At 41.8% G+C, this 23602-nt stretch overlaps 1 protein-coding gene across 2 annotated transcripts; it reads left to right on the top strand.

The window, feature by feature from the left end:
* The first annotated feature begins 685 nt into the window (after positions 1–685).
* On the top strand, positions 686–23479 carry nectin3b (nectin cell adhesion molecule 3b). Of its 2 annotated transcripts, XM_034549362.1 has the most exons (8): positions 686–836; positions 6171–6518; positions 6738–7037; positions 8374–8491; positions 8754–8905; positions 19363–19507; positions 21304–21406; positions 21806–23479. In XM_034549362.1, exons 1-8 carry the CDS (start codon positions 710–712, stop codon positions 21977–21979), a joined length of 1467 nt encoding a protein of 488 aa, XP_034405253.1. In that variant the 5' UTR covers positions 686–709; the 3' UTR covers positions 21980–23479. The 2 variants fall into 2 exon arrangements, with proteins under 2 accessions (XP_034405253.1, XP_034405251.1); XM_034549360.1 differs by lacking the exons at positions 19363–19507; positions 21304–21406; positions 21806–23479 and adding an exon at positions 12221–16488.
* Positions 23480–23602: the final 123 nt, after the last annotated feature.

A 23602-nucleotide genomic window follows, 5' to 3' on the forward strand; every position in this document is an offset into this window, starting at 1 on the left:
ATGCATAACGCACTCAAGTGAGAATGCTGGCTATGTGTTTCTGTGTCACAGGAAAATAGTACAGAACACCTCAAATGTATTGTGAACCCAATTTTGAGAACGCTGGATGAAAGTCTTAGAAGTAGCGAACAATATTACTATTCCAAAAGGAGAGAAAATGGTGTGGTCTACACATCGTCTGTGGTTGGACCATAACACACCCATGGTTGGAGGATGTCAATGGGTTTGGACCACCAATCAGTCAATAAAAAAGATATTTCTAACTTAAAAAACGATGCTTTTTTAAATTGCAATTGCTCAAAAAACAAGTGTTCCTCTTGATTAATTGGTCTAACTTTTTACCTTATTTAATTGGAATCTGTTCAGACAGACGGAGAAACCAACCAAACAGATCGACTCCATGACATCGGTAAAGCTATGTAACCGATGTGTATTCTTTGGTAAATTACTGTCAAAGACGCCAAAGAAAAAAGTGCTTTGAGCAATCAATGTATGTCGGTTATCAACAGAGGTGACGTAATGTGTATTGAAATGGACCATTCCTCCAGGGGGACTTTGCTGTGGGATGTCGACAAATGAGCGCTTACTTCTCATTGTCAGGTGAGCTGCGGGCACCCCCGCTCCGCGCGGAGTGGATGGTACGGTCCACTTGCGGCTCGGAGTTGTTGCTGAGGAGGTTCCACTGTTCAACACATACCGTTAAATTGGCATGCAGCCGACGCCTGGGTCCGGAAGCGGAGACGGCACTATTGTGAAGATGTTACCCGCTCATCGGCGGAGTTACCTCGGACAGCAGGGCAAGGTCGCGTTATTTCACCTTTTGTGCAGCATTACAGGTGAGTCGGGAATTTTTTTTTAGCACGGCGCCTTCTACTTGTTCTCCCAACGTTACACAGAAGTTTTGTGAAAGAGCCGAATGGCTCGCGCGTCGTGCAGAGATCTCTGAAGCTAAACGAGCTTGGACCGTGTGTTTCACGCGTGGGTCCTTGTTGAAGTTGCCAGGGAAGCAAGTTGAGCAGATGCCATTGAAAGACCACATGGGAAGTTGGTCACTTGTTCAGCTAGCCCGCAGCGACCCGAGACGACCACATGAACCACCGAGGGACACCGGCAATGATATTAATGTATCTATTCCGTTACCCGGCTTGCAGCCATATTAACTTCAGAAACATGTGCTATTAAAGTAACGCGGTGCTATGTATACAAGCTGCTTTTGCAAAATGTTGATGAACTGACATTCGTGTCATCTGAGAAGACAATGCAGAATGTCAGCACCTCCCAGACTGAGGATGAGGGTCAGCCACCATGTGCATGCAGTGGAGCTCATTATGGTTTAATTAAGGGCTGAACAATTGACTAACTCAGCCCTGAAACACGCCAACTTTGTGCACAGTGCTGTGGTACTGCTGTAAAAAATACACAAAAAAAACAAGGAGACAACAGCTAAGGTCCAACTCTGTCTTCTAACTGTCCTCAGATCCATCTCAGGTTTGCTTGTATGTGTCTAAAAGAAACCAATGGAACACGTCTGGCTGAATGTGTGATGGGATGTATTACCGTCAGGCAGCTTTTTATACCCACTACCCTTCCTCCGCAAAAAGAAATCACGTTTGATGTCAACCAGTGTGATGCAGTAAACCTTCCTGAACTCAATAGTTCAGTGTCCTGCCTCTGCAGGCGGGTACCCGATGACCAGCCAATGAGTGTTTCTCTCACCATATTAGTTTTGCTTTATCTTAAGGTAAGAAAATGGCCACTAACACGTTGACTAGAACATCAATGAATGCAACACCAACACAAACTGCATTGAAAAAAAATCACTGTAGAGAGGGAGACGTAACTTTTACTACGAACTAATGAAAAATAAGTGACTCTTGCATATGTCAAGATGGTTGCACTGTTTTATGTTGTAAGGGTCTTCCCTTGAACGTAAGCAACTGGACTGTGTGCAGAGAAGGGAGGCTCTGGGCTTCGATCCTAGGACTGAACTAAAGGAAGGATCTTTAACTCTTGCTAAAGATTTGAGACCCAAGCAGAAAGACCAGTCATGTTATCACCAAGATTATGAAGTCCATTCCTAAACGGGTTTACTTCCTTCAGAGTTCGCCATTTGTCTAATATAAAATAATAATAATAATAAATATTATTATTATTATTATTATTATTATAATAATGTACACTTTATTGATCCCACAGTGGGTGTTTAAGTTGGCAGTACATTTCAATGAGTGGTTTGACCTTGTGCCTTTTTTTTTTAAATAAAAAGCTAAATATATGCAGATTTTAGGCCTAAAGAACACTTCCAAAAAATACTTGTAAAGCCAGTTTAATTTTCAAATTTTTTGAGTTTTACTTTTTTTTTTTAGACCAGAAATGTCTTTGATGTTGAGGTTTTGTGACGCCATACTGCTAATTTTGCATTTTTTATGTCGTAGAAAGTGTTCCTACACTTTTGCTCTCTGCAGTTGGATATACATATGTATATCTTTACCACTGGGCAGTGGGCATATGTGCCTTTTTTTTAGTGCAGCTGGATCAAGTCTGTCTAAAAAAAAAAGTGTGCAAAAAGTTGATTTCAAAGCCTGATGAGCCACACTGTCAAACTACCGTTAACCCCTTTTTGTCCTGCTCTGCACATCTGGCTGTGCCACTTCCACCCTTCCACCTCATTTATGTTCTGATTTCCACTTTTAACAAAACTCACTGCCTTCTGGCAAGACACACACATATTAATACACTTGCTTCCATATAAAGTGGTGCGTTTTGACTAAAGTGAGAACGAGCACCAGGGAGTCCCCAGGGAGCAATGTGTCCTTGATGTCAGGATATCTATGTGTGTGTGTGTTGAGTGAATGAGACGCATTGTGTTGTGCAAACTGAAAGTATCTACAGTGGCTGCTCTCTTTGAGGATCTGAGGATGCAAGAACATAAAGTTTCTTTTCTTTTGTCTCTGAAAACACGAAGGGAGAAAACATTCGTATTGCTTTATCAAGATAGGCCGCTTATAAGATCAGATAGACTTTGCCCTTATTCTCATCACTTTTTTTATTTATTCTGAGTTGGAGAAAACGAGGGCAGGCTTATGTAAGGTTGTCGTCATGTCACAATAAAAAATTAATACAGTCGCTATACCTCTCCCATTACATATTCAGTGCAGGAAAATGCTGCTTTCTTTCCTCTTACTCTGCCGTTTTTGTTGTTTTTTTATGGTAAAATCGGTTAGTCAAAGGCTCACAGTATATCATACAGTCGCTGCCGTATAGGTTTAGGTGTGTGTAAAGACAAACCACTCTTTCTCACTCAATTTATATTTAATGACACAGGTAATCAAGCATCCAGTTTTAATTATTTTTCATTGGTTTCAATCTGTTGTGTTTAAAAATGGTTGTAAGTCCTCCTGCATTTTAGACTATTTTAGAAGACTGTATTGTATTCAGCAGTGGAAATGAAAGTGCATCACTGTGTAGGAAGCTTAGCTTGTCTTTTGGATTAAAGGACAGCCATTAAAAGATCTCCCCCTTCTTGCTTTTCAAAAGCAATGATGGGGAACCGTCAACTCGAGGGTATCATTCAAAGTTGCAGTCTTTTAAGTACGGAGTACCCTCTTTGTAACTTGAACTGGCCAGATGGTGTGTTACACAGAACCATCTGAGAAGCCACCATCACAAACCTTCATGGGAATGGGCTGGCCCTTCTAAATGTGGCAGGTGATTGAATCCTCTGTCAATCAAACTCTTACTGAAGCGAGTCAGGAGAAGAGCAACACTGGGAAAAGCCTTCAGTGCTGTTCTGTGATCTTCTTTTAGTGAATAACGACTATCCAGTTCTGATATAACTGGTGCTATTTCAGCTAACCCTTCGGGGGCCGACGTTGTTTTGAACGACTAGTCCCCTCTGTTCTGTCTTCCCAAACACATGACTTGGATTTTTGGGTAATATGTGATCTCATGGTGTCACGAGAATCCAGCTGCAGGGCAAAGTAACCCTCTTTGTGTTTTTCTGTGACAATATACATTGGCCAGTAACACTGTGAAATGGAGGAAATTCTGCACTAAAAACGACTGAAACTTTGAGACCCTCTTGATTTGACGGAGACTGCTGAACTCTCATTTTAGTCTCCGCTAAGTTTGGCATCTTTGCACAGAATGAGGACTGAGTCTGTCCCCATCACTTCTATTGGGAGCACATGGGGAGGAAATGTCCTATTTCGGCCAATGCAAGTTTTTTTTAATTTGTCATACAACAGTTAATGAACAAAATTCCGATTGTAGTCCCATTTTGCTACATGAAAAAAATACAAAACTACATATCTCTAGCAAGGAAAAGTGTGTGTGTGTGTGTGTGTGTATATATGTGTGTGTGTGTGTGTGTATATATATGTATATATATATATATATATATATATATATATATATATATATATATATATATATATATATATATATATATATATATATATATTAGTGTGTGTGAATTGAAACCCATGCATAGCCCTAAATGGCACATAAATATAGGCATAGTGCATCATCAGTTGAACATCTCCCTACTGTTGCAATGATTTTTGCTGCTTTCTCTTTATGAGCAATGCCATTGACTTCTTATTCATACTCTGCAAGAAATATGGTATCAAGGTTTGATATCCACAAATTAACATTTTGCTTGTATTTTTTAAAAATATTTACACCCAGCCCTACCTCGTCGAAAGTGTTAGTTTGCCATGTCAATCATATTTTACAACTGGATTCATAATTATTTATAATATTGATTCTTCCAATTTGACAAATGAGTCTCATTATAATTGGTTAAGCTGTCACACCATCGGAATTGTCTTGTTTCATTATAGTGACATTATTATATATAACATGACAATTAAACAATGGAACACATTTATGTATTAAAGTCAAATAAGTACAGTGTTCAAACTTTATTCTTATCCCAGAACAAAAATAAACTAAAAACAAAACATTTGGGTGAAGGAAATATCCTTAAAGTACTAATATTTGAAGACTGCCTTTTTAGAGGGAGATTGGCCAGAGATGGAGCTGTTTTGGGCCAAACAACAATTGAATATTTGGAGTCAGTTGCCAAGCAGAGCAGAAGGTTATGATTTATGATATCTTCCTGCTGGCAGCTTTTTGCAATTAGTTATATAGTTGAGGGCTTTGGCAGTCCAGCAGTGCTATATTGTCTTTTCTAAACCAGGAAGGTAATGCCTTTGTCGTGATACATTTCCTCAATTGTGGTTTTATACATGATTTTGCTCTTGCCTCTCCTCACTCACAGCCCTCTTTTTCTTTTCTCATCGATGATGTCATTGTCGTGTTTGCATATCTCCTTTTTTTTTTCCTGCCGGTCTAAGTCTGTTCTCTTTATCTCCCTCTGACTTTCCTCAACATGACGTTCAGCTCTCAGCTTTTGAAAAATGCCACAATTCTGACAATTACAGGTGAATGAGTGCGTGGGGTAGTTTATATTTGGAGATACAGATACAGACGGGTTGCCTTTTTTTTAAGTCCCAAATTCAGGTCTGAAGAAGAAAAGCTTTAGAGACTAAACAAATTCATCAATGGATCACTCAGTCAGCTGTGTGTTTGTTGGAAAGCCCAACGCCTGCTGTGGTGGTATGAAGCTTTGATTCCGGTCTGATACCCACAGATGTCAGATGGTACTGAACTTTGTTTTAAGGGTAACCCTGACAATACTCTTCTCTCACTGATGCGGTCATGTTCTCTTGATGATTTACTCTGTAATAGACATTTTTTTAATTGAAAATGTAACATTGAGTAGAATAAAGCAAAATCAACCACAAAAGTGAATTGTCTGCCATATAATTTACAAGCAATAATATGCATCATACTTATTTTAAGTAATCATTGATTGTTTTGTCTTGAAATGTCCAAAAAAGAAGTTATGGGAGCCCAAAGGGACATTTTTAAGTGTTAAGTTTGACCTCTGCAGAATTCAAAGAAATTATTTTTCTAATAATAATAAAGCAAAGAAAAACTGCAAATATTTTGCTGAATAATTTTTTAGAAGGGTCAATGTTAGCAGTACGTTTATAAAAAATAAAAAAACTACTCTGCTCAATGGTGCTAGATTATCCAAACCCGTTTGCAAATGAACATGATTGTTTGTGGTTAAAGTCTTGTTTTGTGTGTCTCTTTGGTAGGTGTGTGGGGCAGTCAGGTGGTGGTGCCTGAGAGGGTGAATGCTGTGCTGGGGAAGAATGTGACATTACCGTGCCAGGTGGAAGTGGGTTCAAACCTTACTCTTACGCAGAGTTCCTGGGAGCGCCGTCTGCCATCAGGCTCTGTCACAGTAGCTGTCTACAACCCACAGTATGGCATCTCCATCCCTCCAGACTATATCCATCGCTTGTATTTTCGCTCGCCCTCCTCGCATGATGCCACCATAGTCTTGGGAAACGTGGGCTATGCTGATGTCGGGATCTATACCTGTAAGGTTGCCACATTTCCTCTTGGAAACACTCAAGACTCCACTACCGTCAATGTACTTGGTAAGTATTTAGTGTGCTCTTCTGTGACGAGTTTTGTAATGTCAGTACAGCTAAAACAATTGATCACTTAATAATGGAGTTGATTAAATATTGAATATTTATTAAACTCAAATGTGAATATTTGCTGGTGCTCCAAGTCTTTTATGGACATCTAATTTTCCAACTCTTTTTTTTTTTTTTTTTTCTTCTACCGATCCTTGCTCACTGTCTGTATCACAGTGGAGCCGAAAGTCTACGTGTCTGCAGGTTCATCTGCTTTGATCGACGGTGGCAATGACACTGTGGTGGCCACTTGTATTGCCGAGCGTGCCCGGCCCCCTGCTGAGGTGTCCTGGGAGTCCAACCTTTTTGGACAGTCAGAAGTGCAGCTATTTGACGAAGCCAACGGCACAACCAGCACACAAGTGAGCTACCTTTGGCAGCCCACACGTCATGTCCAGGGCCACGCACTCACCTGTGTTGTCCGCCACCCGGCCCTGCAGAGTGACTTCAGGATCCCCTACCAACTCAATGTGCAGTGTGGGTGCCTTATGAGTGGCTATTTGGGGTGTCATGTTAACGTCTTAAAGAGGGCCTTATAGTAGATATGCTGATTGATGGTGATGCTGTCCTGCCGTAAGGCTTGTATGTATTGTTATGGCTTGAAGTGAGTATTTTGAAGGGCGCAGTAGAGTACACTGTAAAATGGAGTGACGTTTTTAGTTCCAGGAGGAGGTTCCCATCTGTCATTGAAAGGGGGCAGGTATAGAAGTGATTTCCTTGCTCCCTTTTACTTTCCTTGAACAGTCAAACACTATTTAACAGAAAGTAAAGGCAGACAATCTAAAAAGTAAAGGTATTTGATTTCCAACAGCATTCAGTTGATGCTTGGCCTTGGCAGGGTTGATGTTTGATTCATTTTAAGCACTTAAACAACAATATTTTTTTTTTTAACTGCTGAACTGACAGATTAATTCAAGGACAATCCATGCAAGGTCTCTACATGTATTAATTATGGTTTAAGAAAGGCTGTCCTTGGTAGTTTCCTTGATTTTTCTTTTTCAAAATCACATGTCAGTATGCCCCCATAGATGTTCAAGCACATATCTGTACTAGGTGGGGCACTATTGGGTCTCTGCGTAGTAGCTGCAAATAGACTGGTGAAAGGAGTAAAATTAGCTCCTTAAAAATATTGTTGGTCTGACTTATGCTAATTAAATTTATAGCACAGCTAAAAATAAAAATGGGAATGCCGAGCATTTGGTAGATGACTAAAAAAAATAACTGACCTTACAGTTGGAACAGTGCTGATTGGGTTTGAAATTCTGAAAACATCATAACATGCAAGTCATTACAGTTTACTTATCTGTACAATTTTTTTAGACGTTATAGATTATGAAAATGCATATTTGGAGGGCACAGGCTCATGTCTCGAGGCCTTGATTGACCTTGGGCTCCATTTTAAGGCTTTACACAAACCTGTTTGCTGATGTAAAGCACAGCGTTTCAGCCAGAACTATTAATGCATTATACCAGGTATCTTGTTCTGGTTAAACGCCACGCTATGATTGAACAGCGAGAAAAAAAATGTGGTCACTGTGGGTCAGTGGATAGCAGGTCTGTCCTTCAATCAGAGGATCGGTGGTTCGATCCCCGGCTCTGCCAGCCGATGTGTCCTTAAGCAAGACACACTTAACCCCAAATTGCTTCCCGTAGCTGTGTTTATGAATGTAAGTCGCTTTGGATAAAAGTGTCAGCTAAATGAAATGTAAAATGGTCAGTCTGTGTAGTTTAACTTTTTTCCAGGTTTTTTGTTAGGTTTGTGGCCAGTTTGTAGTGAAATCTCAAATATATTTTTATCCTGCTTTCTCTTTAGTTGCTCCTGATATCTCTGTTGTGGGCTATGATGGAGACTGGTATGTTGGTCGGCGAAATGTTCAAATGACGTGCAAAGCCAATGCAAACCCACCGCCTAATCACTTCAGATGGATCAGGTGTGTGTATCTGTTTGTACGATACGTTCCTTTTTTTAAATTGAGGCCACATGCTTTCCTCATCATAATAATAACATTAATTAAAGGCCAAATTATAGACTAACATTGGCTTTTCTTTTCCAATATTTTAAAATATCTTAATTCTTCATATATTAAATTCCCAAATAATGTCACATGTGCATGGTTACAGAACAAGAGAGTTGTTGTAGGTGTGTCTTTGTGTTTCTAAATATTTAATATTTGTGTTTCTTGTGCATCATAGATTGGACAGTGAAATGCAAGAAGGGGTGGAAATAATGAACAGCACTTTGCTCTTCCTGCGTCCCCTCCAGCGGAATGACTCTGGAGTTTACAGGTGTGAGGTTGCCAATGACATCAACCTCCGCAGTCGGGATGTGCGCATTCTCATACAAGGTGAGCGGCGGATACACAGCTGACTCCTATTGCCTTCTCTTCCCATAGGACGCACTGTGCTTGCTCACACACGTCATGGAGCGTATCACAGCCTGTGACATTGTCCTTCAAGCTGAAATGTGACACCCATTCTGTACATACTGACAGTCTACCAAGCATTCACTCGTGGCACATTGTGTTGGCACTGATAATATTTGACCTATTACATTTAGTCTTAATTGCATGCCGATTAGCCTTGATTAACATTAGGTCTCCAGATGTTCAAAAGGGGTGGTTCTGGGCCAAACAGCTGCACATATTTAAGGCCTCTTTAGACCACATAGCACTGCCCCTGCTCTGTCTTCTTGGCTTGGCTTCTAAGTGTCTCTTTTGTGTATGATGAGCATGCTCCTCTGGTTTCACAAAATCTGTCTTGTCTGTGGAAGCTCTCTTCCTGAATGAAGTTCTGATTATGATGTGATCTTCTTTCACATCGCGCTTGCTTCCTTCTCTGTTTCTTTTATTTCTGCATGTGTCATGCAGTAAGAGGCAAAAGCCTGCAGCCTTACTGTGAGATGATGTCCCAGATTCATAAAACATTAACTAGATCTTTTCAACTCCTATTTATTATTTATCATCCATATTTCATTTTCCTTTGAGAGGACCTGTACGGGTGTGCGCAAGCTCACACATGTTGGTGTACCCTTCGTTGTCTGTGTTGCTGTTCTCGCATGTGTCGGTTCACTGCATACAAAAATGTTTTACATTTACTTTAAAATTGCTATCTCAGGAAATGTCACATTTGCTCTACATGTAGTAACACTACTGATTTTACAACATTTTGAAATGTTTTTTCATTTAACCCACTGGTCATTTATGAGGCAGTTATGCGTTCATCCTAATACCTGAATAAACACCTGAGTCAGTGTTGGCAACAGTGACTATTTTGCTGGATTGCACAGGCGTTCAGTCTTTTGATCACCCAAGTGTGTGTGTGTGTGTGTGTGTGTGTGTGTGTGTGTGTGTGTGTGTGTGTGTGTGTGTGTGTGTGTGTGTGTGTGTGTGTGTGTGTGTGTGTGTGTGTGTGTGTGTGTGTGTGTGTGTGTGTGTGTGTGTGTGTGTGTGTGTGTGTGTGTGTGTGTGTGTGTGTGTGTGTGTGTGTGTGTGTGTGTGTGTGTGTGTGTGTGTGTGTGTGTGTGTGTGTGTGTGTGTGTGTGTGTGTGTGTGTGTGTGTGTGTGTGTGTGTGTGTGTGTGTGTGTGTGTGTGTGTGTGTGTGTGTGTGTGTGTGTGTGTGTGTGTGTGTGTGTGTGTGTGTGTGTAATCCAAATACCTTTTTTTTTTTCATTGGTTGTGTTTGTCAGTCTTATCTCCTATAACTGTATATTGTGACCCTCGGATCATGATCACAAGGTTGACTAACTCTTAAGGGGTTTCAGCAACAATTATTTGATTTTAAATTGGAATTATTTAGTCACTTTTGCAGAAATCGAGAAGTTTAAGGGACTTGGCAAAACAGCCAAAAGCTTGTCCGCCAAGAAATGCATTACTCACCTTTTTAATAAAAGCTGCGCTTATTAATTTACAGGAAGTGGTGGTCAAACACATTCTTGGGCGAGGCTACTACAATACATTTTAATTGACATAAACCTAACCGGGTGAGGCAAAGTCACCTACAAGCCTAAAATATGGGATGCCACAAATAGAATACTCTCCTAAAATGCCAGTTAAAAATAAACAAACGTACCTTTTTAAACGAGCTTCAGTAAGAGCTAGGAGGTGAGCGGCTAGCTGCTGTTTGCTGCCTCTGTACTATACGCGTACAGTGATTGCTTGTTGTCATTTCAGAGCTGTAATACCATCAGTGATATTTATCTTGGGAGAATCGTAGACACTACTATGGTGTGTCTTATATTTTGCTCTTTTCTTTAGTGCAGTGCCCGTTCGGAGCGCCTGCACATCCAAATCTGGTTGGTTGCCCCAGAAGTGCTGCTAGCACATGAACAACCGCGTTATAGCTGCTTGCTCATGCCAACTGTGAAGTTAATTGGAGGAGTCGTTCTCGAGATATGCGAAGGGCAATCATACATACATAAACAGACAGAGAATCCTTCCTTTTTATACTTGCATTATGTTTCTATAGCGCCACCTATTGGCCAAATGGCACCAAATGTGTCACGTCACTCAAACATCAAGTGTGTAACATCAAGACCGTAAGTTCCACAAGATACAACATTTTCTTTATCATATTCCTTGTCTACAGCATTCAATCTTACAGTGGCTGCTATAGCAAAACAATGGAAGAAAACAAAATAAAATAACTTTTTCTGGCTTTGTCCAGAGATGTTATTGACCGAATTTGGTGACTGTTAGTTGGAGTAGCCAAATCTGATTTAGACACTATTCAAAATGGCAGAAAATCAATCTCTATGCAAATGGGCTAATATGGATGGAGTCTTCTGGACCCACAAAATCCAAGCAAGGGCTTTCTGTCTGACACTGGCCTACCACGTCCAAGCGACACCTACCATAAGGACACGGTACATGCCAGTGGAACCAGTCGGCAATTGCAGCTGAAGCATAGTGGCATACCATCAGCCACTTTTCGATCTGTGCACCGCTGCCAATGTTAGCCTGATATCCAACGCTTTAACGTTGGGTCGCAATAAGGAGTAAAAGCTCCCGGAAGAGAACATGAGCTGATGGAGTAAAGACTCTTTAGAGCTGACTGCACTCAAACGTAAAGGTGCTTTCCTTTTTATTTTAGGAGCTAGCAAGGCCGTGCTATTTAAAGACGCTGAGGTGTTTATCAAAATGATTGAAAAAACCCTACAAAAACAAACTATTACTAAATACTATTACAGTATGTACAAAGCTAACTGAGAAAGCACTAACACTGGAGGCAAATGTAACATGATGTAGAGTTGACAGAAAGTAAACGGACGAACAGTTTGTGGAATTGATATTACGATGTACAAGTAGAGAATACACCTGCCTAATGTAAAGTAGATCGGATGAACTGTCCTCGAGATATGCACTGTTCCAAATATGCAATTGTGTCGGCCCATTATACCAAATAGGTGTTTATGGTTTACTGAACAATCATTGTGTAGTAATCGATGCATGCACCCACTATGCTCTGAGGAACTGGCAATGTAACCCGTAGGCTGCTGCGACCATGTGCTTCTTAGCTTAGTATGTGTGGTGGTTTAGTTGACGGTAGTTATCCCTACTTAGTAAAATGCTGATGTAGTTGGCATTGACATTTTCTGCTTTTCTGTCTCTTCATCTCTCCCCTCCACCCTCTATTCCCCTCTCACCCTCCTTCCCTCCATTAGATCCTCCCACCATGCCTTCCACCATTACTGCTCCTGTCCTAACTGGCTCTGCCTCCACCTTAGTCGATGATAAGGGGCATGTTCTTCTCAGCTCCCCCACACGTGAAGCCCTACCTGAGAGTAATCTAGGCTCTATAGTGGGTGGGGCAGTGGGCGGGGCCTTGTTTCTGCTACTGCTGCTGTGTCTGGTTGGCGTGTGTTACCTACGGAAACAGCAAACCTTCCACGGGAACTACTACACCAAGCAGTACCTGGGGCCCAGTGACCTCCAGAAAGCCCCTACGCAGCATGAGCTCCACCCTACTAAAGCTGGAAGCAGCTCCCACCATCAGGACCACGACCGAGAGGAGTGGGGCGACCGCCAGCTCAAACAGGAGCATGACCGCCGTCACCATAGCAACTACAACGGAGAGGAGTATCCCTCTAATGGCTACACTAGGGCAATGAGGGAGAGCAGCCATCACAGCAATCAGCAGGATCACCAACGTGAACACACACAGTATTCTAGTCCACGGCAAGCCAGATGTGCCAAAAACTCTCATTCACCTAAACCACAGAGAAACGGCCCCCCCTACCTGTCAAATGACTGCTACGATAGTGGGCCTGAGGGGGATTATGTCTCTCACACAGACGGGTCTGTCATCTCGCGTAGGGAGTGGTACGTTTGAAAAGCTACGTGGTCCTGCAGGAGCAGATAAACAACGGAAAGCCGAAGGTTTCATGAGTTGAATTAGGAAGAAGCACATTATTTCTGTTCTGTTGACACATGCACACTTCTACTAATCTCAATTCTGTAGTTCTCTTGTTTTGTTTAAGTTACCTGGTCGACACTTGAAACATAATGTTTCTGTTCCTGATGTGGGCAGACTGTAGACTCGACAGACTGAACTGCACAACCACTTTGACAGGCAACATCTACATGCCCACAGAAGACGGCCTGTCACTATTTCACTAGAAATCATGATGTATGTGCGGTCTCTGCCTTACTACATGGACTGCCAATGTATTTGTGTCTTTCAGTTGAGTTGAAGCCCTGGGGGCTAACGGACCACATACGGTTGTTGAAGGATGTTTTTTTTTTTTTCAGTGTTTTATTTTTCACAAAATCAGCCTCCTCGGGCTATGTGTCACTTGTCCATTTTCTATGTGTTTTGATATTGCTTACACTGATTAGTTTAGAAGACCTCTGGATACAAATGGCTGATATTCAAAAATGGTAAAGAACCCATGACTGAAAGTCATACCATGAAATTCAAAGGATCACAGGTCCTTTTTCTAAAACTCAGAACACAGGCTAATAGGCTAATTAAAAAAAAAAAAATTCATCCCACTGAGAAATCAGAATAACTTCATAACTGATGATTTCTCCACACTGATTTATAGACATAAAAGATATTGCACTGCCTTTTTGCTAAACTTTGTAATAACCGCATCATTTGTTTTCTACCAGAAATGTCGACCCATTATGTAACTTACCAGGATGGGAGACTTGTGAGCTTGAGGACTTGACCACCGATGTCCTAATGTCCTTTTAAAACTGATGGCTTAGAGTGGGAACCTCAAGAGCCTTTCTACTGTACATCCTCAGGAGGGCATGCGGGGAAGTCTGCATGAACGAGGTACAGTCCACTGTAACAGACTGGATGGATCAGTCAAGCCTTGAGATGCAAATATGCTACAAAGTTTAGATAAGCTTGAATAATATGACTGTTTGAACATTTGTGTGATTGATTTGGGGAAGTGTTTCTGGCTGGTGGTCTTCTTGATTTAGCCTCCAACACATTCTCCTGTTATCTACCAGATGGTAATGGATGTGTTTGAGAGTTTGCACTCTGGCACCAACCCAGGCCTCTTGGAAATTCAAGAGTGCTATCAGCAGGGGTATTGTTGAAAGCAGGCTACAGTATGGCAGGCACCATACGCTGGCCTCCCAAAGTATTTTGTTGCACAAAGAAGTCATTCAATAGCGCCGCCAGTACACCCGACCACAACCACCGACGGACTAATTCCACTACTCTGAGTAATCTGTAGAAAAAGACATGACTGACAATCTGCTGCATTTATGGGCTTATTGTTGCTTATTCATGTGTGCAGCTGCACACTAATCACGTTCACTAGGTGGTGGTTTTGTAAATTACGCATTTATTATTACTACCAGTATTACTACGGTCAAATACACATAAAGACAAATCGGGTCATCTGTGATGGATGTGCTGTCACAGCACGGTGCTTACTTGCCAGATGGGACAAACAATTTTTTTGTTGGACATTCTTTCATAGTTATTCGTTAAGTAACCATACAATAATACACCCTATGAATATTTTTTTTTTTTTCTAAAATAAATTTACGATTGCGTTTATTCATTTGTAGCCAGCCACATTTTTGGCTTATCGAGACTCTCCCACGCTGCAGGCATACCAAGTACTGTGAGTGAAGTGAGGAGAAGGTGTTTTAAGTGTCCGTGTCATTGGGCTACGGAGCCTCAGTAGTTCAGGTGTCAAACTTAGATAAAGCCATTATAGATTTAAAGATGCATTTCAGTTTTTGTACTTGATCAATTTCACAGTTAAATATTTTGGCACATGCACCCATTTACCAGACAGCATGGAGGAGATCCAACAATTTCTTTCATGCGCACTAGTGTTTGTGAATATGTGCCAACTTTAGTAGTATGGTCACTTATACAATATTTGCTGCCAGATGCCAAATATTTGTTTAACTTGTATGTAAAAAATGTGATGACAGTCTCTCATAAGTATTGCTGACTAGCTAACAACTGATTATAAGCTTATATAAATGACTTAACGTCTCACTGTTGTATACAGAGTCTTGTAGCCTGAAATAGAAGTGAAAAGATGCTTACGGCCACTTTAATATAATACAGTAACAGTTGTCAAAATGGGAATTGGTTATATTGTTATGAACCCTCACTAATTATTTGTCAGGTTGTGAATTGTGTGTGTGTGTGTGTGTGTGGTGAATAGGCTGCAATTCTCATAGTGAGATTTGATAATGCGTCAATGTAACTTTCGAGCAGAGATGACCCGCATACTGCAGTTCATGTTTCAACTCATTTCAAACGCTGTGCAGTACACCAGAACCAATTTATTCCCATGGACAGAAGCTTCCTGTTCTAATAAGTTTTAGTTGACTCCAATTACTTTGCCATAATTCCTCACTTTGCTATATGTTGCCAAAAACACTATAGAACACTTTCTTTGGTAGAATAGTTCCCACGATGAAACGTTTACAGTGTGGATCACCCAAAGTAACTCAAACAATGTTTCTGTCAAGTGATGCTGCGGTAAAATGTCTTTAAAGCAATGTTTCAATGTCATGAGCTCCTCAAACAAGATTTCCTTCATTGTGTTGGTGTGGAGGACGAAGTCTGAAAGAATCTCAATTGTCTGCATTATTAGATATGTAAGTGAGATTTATGTTTTGGTGGCCAAAATGAAATGTACAGTTGGCAATTTGTGAACCACAAAACATAATTTAGATGGATGAATTCAAAAGTAAGGTTTTTCGGGGTGGCTGTGCTGCTGATGCCGATTTTAATTATGCCTTTCTGGTCGCATACATGCAGAGAATAACAGGAAGTACAGCAGCGTAACCCCTTCTTGTGTTTGCTTCTATGCACTAAGAAGGAAATTCCACTAATCAATGTACTATTTTTGCTTGACGTGTCAGTTTTCAGCGCTCCCCTGGATAAATGAAGTTCTTTTGTACTGTGACATGTATTTGTATAAAGATCACTCATCAATATCTTTACCGTGATAAATGTCCTTTTACTATGGGTTGAGAAATACAACTAGTGCCTTAGATACCTAGAAGAAAGTGTTTTCTTATCATCGTTTACTTATGGATTTTGTTCTGTGAGATTTTATTTGTTGCCTTTTTTTGTTTTCTGCTTATGTGTGTTAGAAGGGCTCCGTAGTGCCATATTCACTGTTCTGCCCCAGCCACCAGTACAGTTAATGGCGTAGTATTTGCAAACCTGGAGGCATTATTACATAGAAAGCTTGAATGCATTTTTGATGTAAAAATAGTGCGCGCATCTCGACTTCAGTTTTCTGTCAGGGATTTTGGTTTCTGTAGAGTCACTATGTTGTTCCACAGCAGGGGTGAAGAATTACCTTCAGTCTCACATTGTCAATGAAAAGCACCCTGTGGTCATGTTTTTCTTTGTATATGCAGAAGAAAATATCTCTGGAAGGGTAAAAAAAATATATATTTGTCACCGACAATGGAGCATTATTTTGTCAATCTTTTTGAGATACTTTAGTTCAATAAAGCACCTTAGCACTTGCAAATTATTCTCTCTGGAGGTCTTTGAGCTTGCCATTGCTCAGACTGCTCAGTCTCAGCCTCTCTGTGCTTCTATAAATGACATCATCTCTAGCTCCCTAATGCTGCATACTACACCCCCCCCCCCCCCCCCCCCCCCCCCACACACACACACCCAATGTGCACATGTGGGAATTGCATGATGTAATTCAAAATCATGTTTCCTCACTTCCCCTTCTCTTCATCACTCTTTAGTATCAAATAATTCTGGCGTGAGGGGAGACCATCACCTCCTCTGCTCTCCCTCTGACCTTGTCACCAGTCCTAGTTTGCTTTGTTTCAAGACAAAGGCCCCTCGCTCTCCCCTACAGCTCGTCTCCTTTGTGAACTCACTCCCCCTGTGTCCTTTTTTTAAACGCTGAGTGTTTAGGTCTGGCCCAAAGTCCCCACTCACCAGCCCATTGACTATCCCCATGGCAACAAGCTCATCCGAAGCTGCTTATGGAGGCTGTCTTCCTGCTAGCTCTACCTGTCCACAGAAAGCAGAGGGATGCAGGGGGGCTGAGTTGAACTGCTCTGCTGTGTAGGGCAAGCAGGAAAGAGAATTAGCTGCTGGAATTGAAAATTGCCCATTACGCCCCGCTGCACCACCGAGAGCTCCTCTGGCTATAAGGGCATATGCGGATGTGACCTTGACACTGTCAAGCTTGGACTCCAGGTACTCAAGAGCACCGTCTCCCTGAAAGTCTTTCTTTTTTTTCTGCTGACCTCTGGCTTCTATAGATCTTATCATGGTCACAGCGGTTGTTGTCATTCTGACCTTGAAACGGGGCATGCTCAGTCTGAATGGTGGCGCTTACAAAAGGGAAGCGGCTCAGTACAGTAATGATGTCAGCCAGCAACGCTTGAATGTGTTAGACACTAGTGTGGAAGATCAGTGGGTTTGCATTCTGCCTGCGACAACAGTTTCCAAGGATACTTTTTTACAACACACAAAGGAGTGAGCAAACGTCTCCGGCAGCATAGACGGATGCAGTGCTGTCACCTGTGCAAGAGAGACTTTGATATTAACTCCCTGACAGGCTGGTTCAAATTGTCACCATCACGGAGCTGAAAATATTGAGATGGAAGTCCGAGACGACCACCTAGTGCTCTGAACCCCACCACCCCCTCTGCTATTACACCAGCATCTGCTCCCTGTGGGGTCTGTTGTCTGGGCAATAGCATGACCCTTGACACTGCTGCCGGCTGTTAAGGTTTTAACATTTGGGGGGCGGGTTATCTTGCCATCACTCTTTCACTAAGGTGTGCTGTGTTTAATTCATAATGAGCAGGTCTGCTACGCTGACCTCGGCGAGCACCAGCGTACACTTCTCCTGCCTGTGTGTGTGTGTGTGTGTGTGTGTGGGGGGTGGAATAAAGTGCTGAAGTAGGAGAGCCAGAATGAGCCTTGCACTAGAGCCAGATCGCAGTATGGGGACAGTTGATCCACCACTAATCCAAGCCACTCCAGAAGGGATGCTATTTGAACCAATGAAATATTGAAATGGTAGAAAATCATCTTTAAAAGAAATAAAAAAACTGCATGAACGTAGTCATGCCTTTAATTGTCCCAAATAGACTCCTGTATGGATACAACTTATGTGCTATTGATGGCGCTTGATGCATTGTGGGCAGTTTTTAACCCTTGTCACATTATGAATGCCAGTGTAGATGTCTGTCACCAGGCATTACAGCAGGCAGCTTGATGAACTGCTTTTTTAAAGGCTTTTTGATCAACTCGCGGCTCTTGTCATAGTTCAGCAGCCATCAAAGGTAATCGATTGGTTATTAACGGTTAGAGCACAGCATGACGGGAGAAGAGAGGGGGAGGGGAAAAGGATGAAGAAACGGCATCCAGGGTCCCAGCTTGTTCAATCTGCATCACAATTGAACTGATCTTTAAGATTCTCATCTCGGCAAGTTATTGATTTTTCTCTTCTTTTTTTTCATTCTCCTACCTGGAATTGACCATTACACAATGTGTTCCCCCTCCCCACATCCTCCCTCTCAACCCTATCACCTTTTGTCCTCCAGTTCCTTCAGTTTCACACATTACTGCTGATCGGCCAAAACTTGCTGCTCTGTGAGTTTAATGCATCTTAATCACGTTTAATCCTAATCCTCTCAGTGGACAACATGGAGCGTATGCAAGCATATGGTCAAACAAAGAATTCAGCAGACATTACAAAAGCAACTAGAACTTGACACACATAAAAGCCAGAGGACGATGTAGAGTCACGGATGGACAGAGAGTGGTGACCATGTAAAGTAATCGATAAGTGAGTAATAGAGTTTCAAAGTGCAGTTCAGAGGCTTTTAATGGTCCCTTTTTGCTTTTGGCATCTGCAATTCTCTAAGAAATGTCAAGCCGCTTAAGAGCCCTCGCCTTTCCTCTCCAGAGTTGCCTAACAAAGAGGACAGTCCTTGAGGAGAGAAGATACACAATGACACTGGGAGCAGTTTGTACTCCTCAGAACAAACTGCTCCAGTTAACAAATCTCTTACATGTTGCAAGTTTGAAATGTTTAATTGCAATTTAAAGTGCAGGCCTCAGATGCTTTGTAGGTAAGTGTCAAACTTGCAGGAGCTTTCACTTCCCTTGCCTGCGGATGGTGACATTCATTCAGTACGTCCTGTCATCCGCAGGTCGAAACTGATGTTGCTGTCACTCTCGTTGCCTCTAGGGAGCATAGGTTGAGTTGTGTATCTGTAGCAAATATCCCAAGTTTCAATGCAACCTCTTTCTCTTGCTCTTCATGTTTGTATTCCTGTGTTGGTGTTCTACTGAAAGTCTCTCTCTATTCTATCTCAGACCAGTCTCAAGCAAAGAGGTCAAACTCCATCGTTGTGGCCGGAGCCGTGATGGGCGCAGTCCTGGCTCTCTTCCTCATCACCGTCTTCATCATCGTAATCCTCACTGCTCGCATGGCCCCGCCACCAGCTTTCACTGACAAAGTGTAAGTGTGACAGATAATTCATGCTGCAGGACATGTTTGTTGGTTAATTAATGACATAATACCTTGTGAGGTTGACTGAAGCCCATCAGAGGGTTCAGGGAGTTGCTCCTTACTCCCATGGCGAGCGCTGCAGCGGTGCACGCCCCGGAGCAGGGAGGCTGCAGGACAAGGTTGAGGGGTGGCGGATAATTGCTGTCTTGGCAGAAAGCCCTTGTCCTATTTTGTTCAGTCTGTTTCTATAGTGCACCAGCGCTCATGTTAATGTTAGATCCAAGAAGAATAACTTTGAGGTTGAATTATTTACAGAAGGAGCTGGTGTGGGTGTGTGTGTGTACTCTGCACTGTGTGTGTGTGTCTGTACTGTGTCTGTACTCTGTACTGTGTGTGTACTCTGTACTGTGTGTCTGTACTGTGTGTGTACTCTGTACTGTGTGTCTGTACTGTGTGTGTGTGTGTTTATGTTTTGTATGTCTCTATTGTTTGTATAACTGATTGCTTCTATCTAGCATTTATAGCAAGAGAAAATGACTTAATTTATCCAATATTGCTAGTCAACCAAATACACATTACATGTAAATCATTATTATGAACCTGTGGACCATATCTTCGAGGTTGCAGGTTGATCCCCTCAATCCATCCCTGTTAGTGTGCCATTGAGCATGCTCACTGCGGGGAAACGCAGCTACACTCATCACGCATGTCTCAAGGAAGCAAGATGACTGCTGAATAAATGTCATTCCTGACGCATTTAACTCCAAATGCTAATTCCTCCCCCAAAATACAAACTTCATGTAAATTGCCGATAAGTCAATCATGTATGAAAAAGGGACTGAGACTGGTTGGTTGGATATTCACGTTGCAGCTTATAATTAAAAAGTACAGAACGAAAAGTTGTAATCAAAACATTTTCATACATGGATTATTGTTGTTTCAGCTCAAATTCATTTCAATTACATCTCTTATCAACCATGGCAATCTCATATTTTCTCTTCCCCTAAATAAAAGTAATTTTCCAACTTATCAACAATGACATTTGCTCTTGCCTTGCTTCTTTACTCCAAACATTGTCCTCGATAACGCTGTACGCCCCAAGTTCAGTGACAGCGTGCATGTACATGACTAATTATGTGACGGTGATTACGGGCCACCTTCAGACACTGCTGACTGGCAGAAAACAGCATGAATTAAGGGGGGAAATCCTTTGTGCGTGGGTGTGGGCCCTGCGTCACCACACTGCCACTACAGGACGGTGTAGTTGCTCTGTGGTCAATGCCGCTACAAACTTAGCATCTCAAGTGTGACCGTGGCTGGAGGTCCCAGTGGGACGACGGGGGCAGGGTGGCCTCAACGCTCTCTTGCATCACACGCAGACGAGAGTGCAGGACAGCGTGTCACCGGACTGGAATCTCTCACGACTTCTCATCCCAATTATTAAAGAGAAGAGCAGCATCAAGTGATATACAGTGTCAGAGAATCAATGCCTGTCATGACATCATTTATGAATGGCCAAGGTTAGTTTCTAGGTTTCAGTTTAGTAGTGGAGAGAGATTGCAATAAGTGAGAAACCTCCAGTTCGGTTCGCAGACTTTCTGTAAATCCCCAAATAACCTTGATGACATCTCTATTGCATCATCTGGGTTATTTTCTCAGACTTTAGAAAGCAGCATTTGAGTCAAAAGGTGGTCCTTAACTGGTTTTATGTTGCTTCTTTTCTTAGGTGTCTGAGCGTTCTGGAGAAATAAAATCTTTCCTCATGGCGGTTTCTTTTCCTCTTTTTTTTTTTTCTTTTTCTAAAGGATTGACCTTCCTCCGACACACAAGCCGCCTCCTCCCTACTCTGAGAGAGCTCCTGCCGTTCCCCTGGGTGTCCACGCATCACAAGTGGCCTGGCTCTGTCAGGTAAACCTCACTCCATTGACATAACCACTTTGATATCATGTCAGGAGTCTATTTCATCTGAATCATTATGTACTTATCACTTCGCCACAAAGATTAACACTTTGTGAGCTGATGATGAGCACTGAGTCACAACAGGAAGTAGTAACAACCATACTGACTGACGTCATAATCTGTGTTTATTAAACAGGAGGCCTGATGGCTGTACTCATTTAATATGCAGGATGGTTTAAATCTTTAATCTGTGTGCTCGGCTCAACCCGACCTTTCATTAGCTTGTACTTTTTCTAGTCTCACCCAGAAAGAAAACTTTTCCTGTTTCCTCTTTCACTTAACGGGACTCTCTAATGCGCTGACGTGTGATTAAAAAGATAAAAACATTTTGTGTCATGAAACCGACAGACGCGCACGGCGGACCGCAGGCACGAGCTGACTGGCGGGCAGCAGCCACGCACAACGAGGCCCGGACCACCGGCAACACGGAGCCCCACCCAGCAGCTGTCCCGCCTGCAGTGGGTGTGTCATCAGAGTGGGACAGACCAGGTGTACATCAACCACCGTGAACACTACGTTTGACAGACACACCGAACACATTCACTGTGTCCGAGGCTTCACCTGATTCAAGCAGCTGGCAGCATTAGAGGACAACGTCTCTCACACACATTTTCATTACCTTTTTTATTTCATATCACTCACGGTTATTTGTCTTTGAGGAGGAGTTTAACGTTTGTTTGACATTTGGATGGAGCCAGGCTGGTTGTTTCCCTGTGCCTCTATGCGCTGTGCTAAACTAAGCATATTGCCTTCTTGCTGTAGCTTCTAGCTTCATATTTACAGGACAGACGAGAAAGGTATTGATCTTCTAAAAGTGCAGTTCTCAAAGTTGAACTATTCCTTTTTAGTTCTTTTTCCTTTTCTGTTTGCAGATATCCTTTTCTGTTTGCAGGATACCAATATGATGCTTTAGAAATCACATTGGATCTCTATCAGCTTGTAAACTATATACTATACATGAGTAGATAAAGAAGAAATAACTGAGGGCCATAGATATCCACCATACTTTTTCATTTATTAGAGGGTACCACAAAGTATAAAGCGGAGACTCTGTTCTCCGGCACGTCACTAGACCGAGCCACTGCAGATCCAAACTGTCCACTGAGACCAAATGTACTAACTGCAACACAGACCATGAAGGGATTAATTAAGGTATTTCTGTCCCAGTGTGATTTGCTGTTGTAGTGTTGTGACACACGGCTTTTTGGCAGCAGAAATAGTAGATTTGTAAATGTATAAATATAGCCCCTGTGTTATAGTCATTACGTAGAGTCATAACCTTCTACTAAATCAGGGAAACGGTAATCTGAGACTTACTGTGTAAAATATTTAGAGCATTTTGTGGCGTAGAGTTTCAAATTGAAGGAGATTATGTTCTTCATACTCCTGTAAAATGTGTGAGACTCTATATAGGAGGAGCTGTAGTTTTTACATATCTTCAGTGCTGTCATCTTTGATTTATGAATTAAAATGCATTTTCATTTAAATGCATAACATTTGCACCAGTGACATGATGCTGTGACAACAGTAGATTAAAAATCACCATCTGTTCTCACTCGGCTAGATGAATGCGTTCAATAGCCCCTGAAAGTAAACGGACTGTGAGATGGAAGCTCTGAGTCACGACATGCAGAAACAAAAGAAGTCCTTGAAGACTTGAGAGGGAGAGTTTGAATTGGCGTGTGGAGGATTTCTGAGGTAAATTCATCTCAAGGTCACAGTCACATTGAATCCACCGTGATTTTCACACCGGAGAGAAAGCCCGTTTGTATTACCAGGACACATTTGGTGTAGATGATGCAGTGTTAATATTTGAGGGCAATGTGTTGATGGTTTTAACATGAATAACGTGCCAAGATTCATCTATTTCTTTAGATCAGTCAGTGATCAGTGGGTTTCTCCATTGTCTCATGAAGGGGCGTAGTTGACACTTTCAAGAGCAGCACCTAGTGGACAAACATGTCAGTGCAACACCTGGTGGTGAGTGTATCGGAGTGTATGTGTATATGTATGTATGCATGTATTCATGTATGTATTTGTGTGTGTGTATATATATTCATGTGTGTACATATGTATATATGTACATGTATATATTTGTGTGTATATGTACATGTATATATTTGTGTGTTTGTGTATATCTACATG

Source organism: Cyclopterus lumpus, chromosome 14 (genome assembly GCF_009769545.1).
Source record: "Cyclopterus lumpus isolate fCycLum1 chromosome 14, fCycLum1.pri, whole genome shotgun sequence".
NCBI lineage: Eukaryota > Metazoa > Chordata > Actinopteri > Perciformes > Cyclopteridae > Cyclopterus > Cyclopterus lumpus.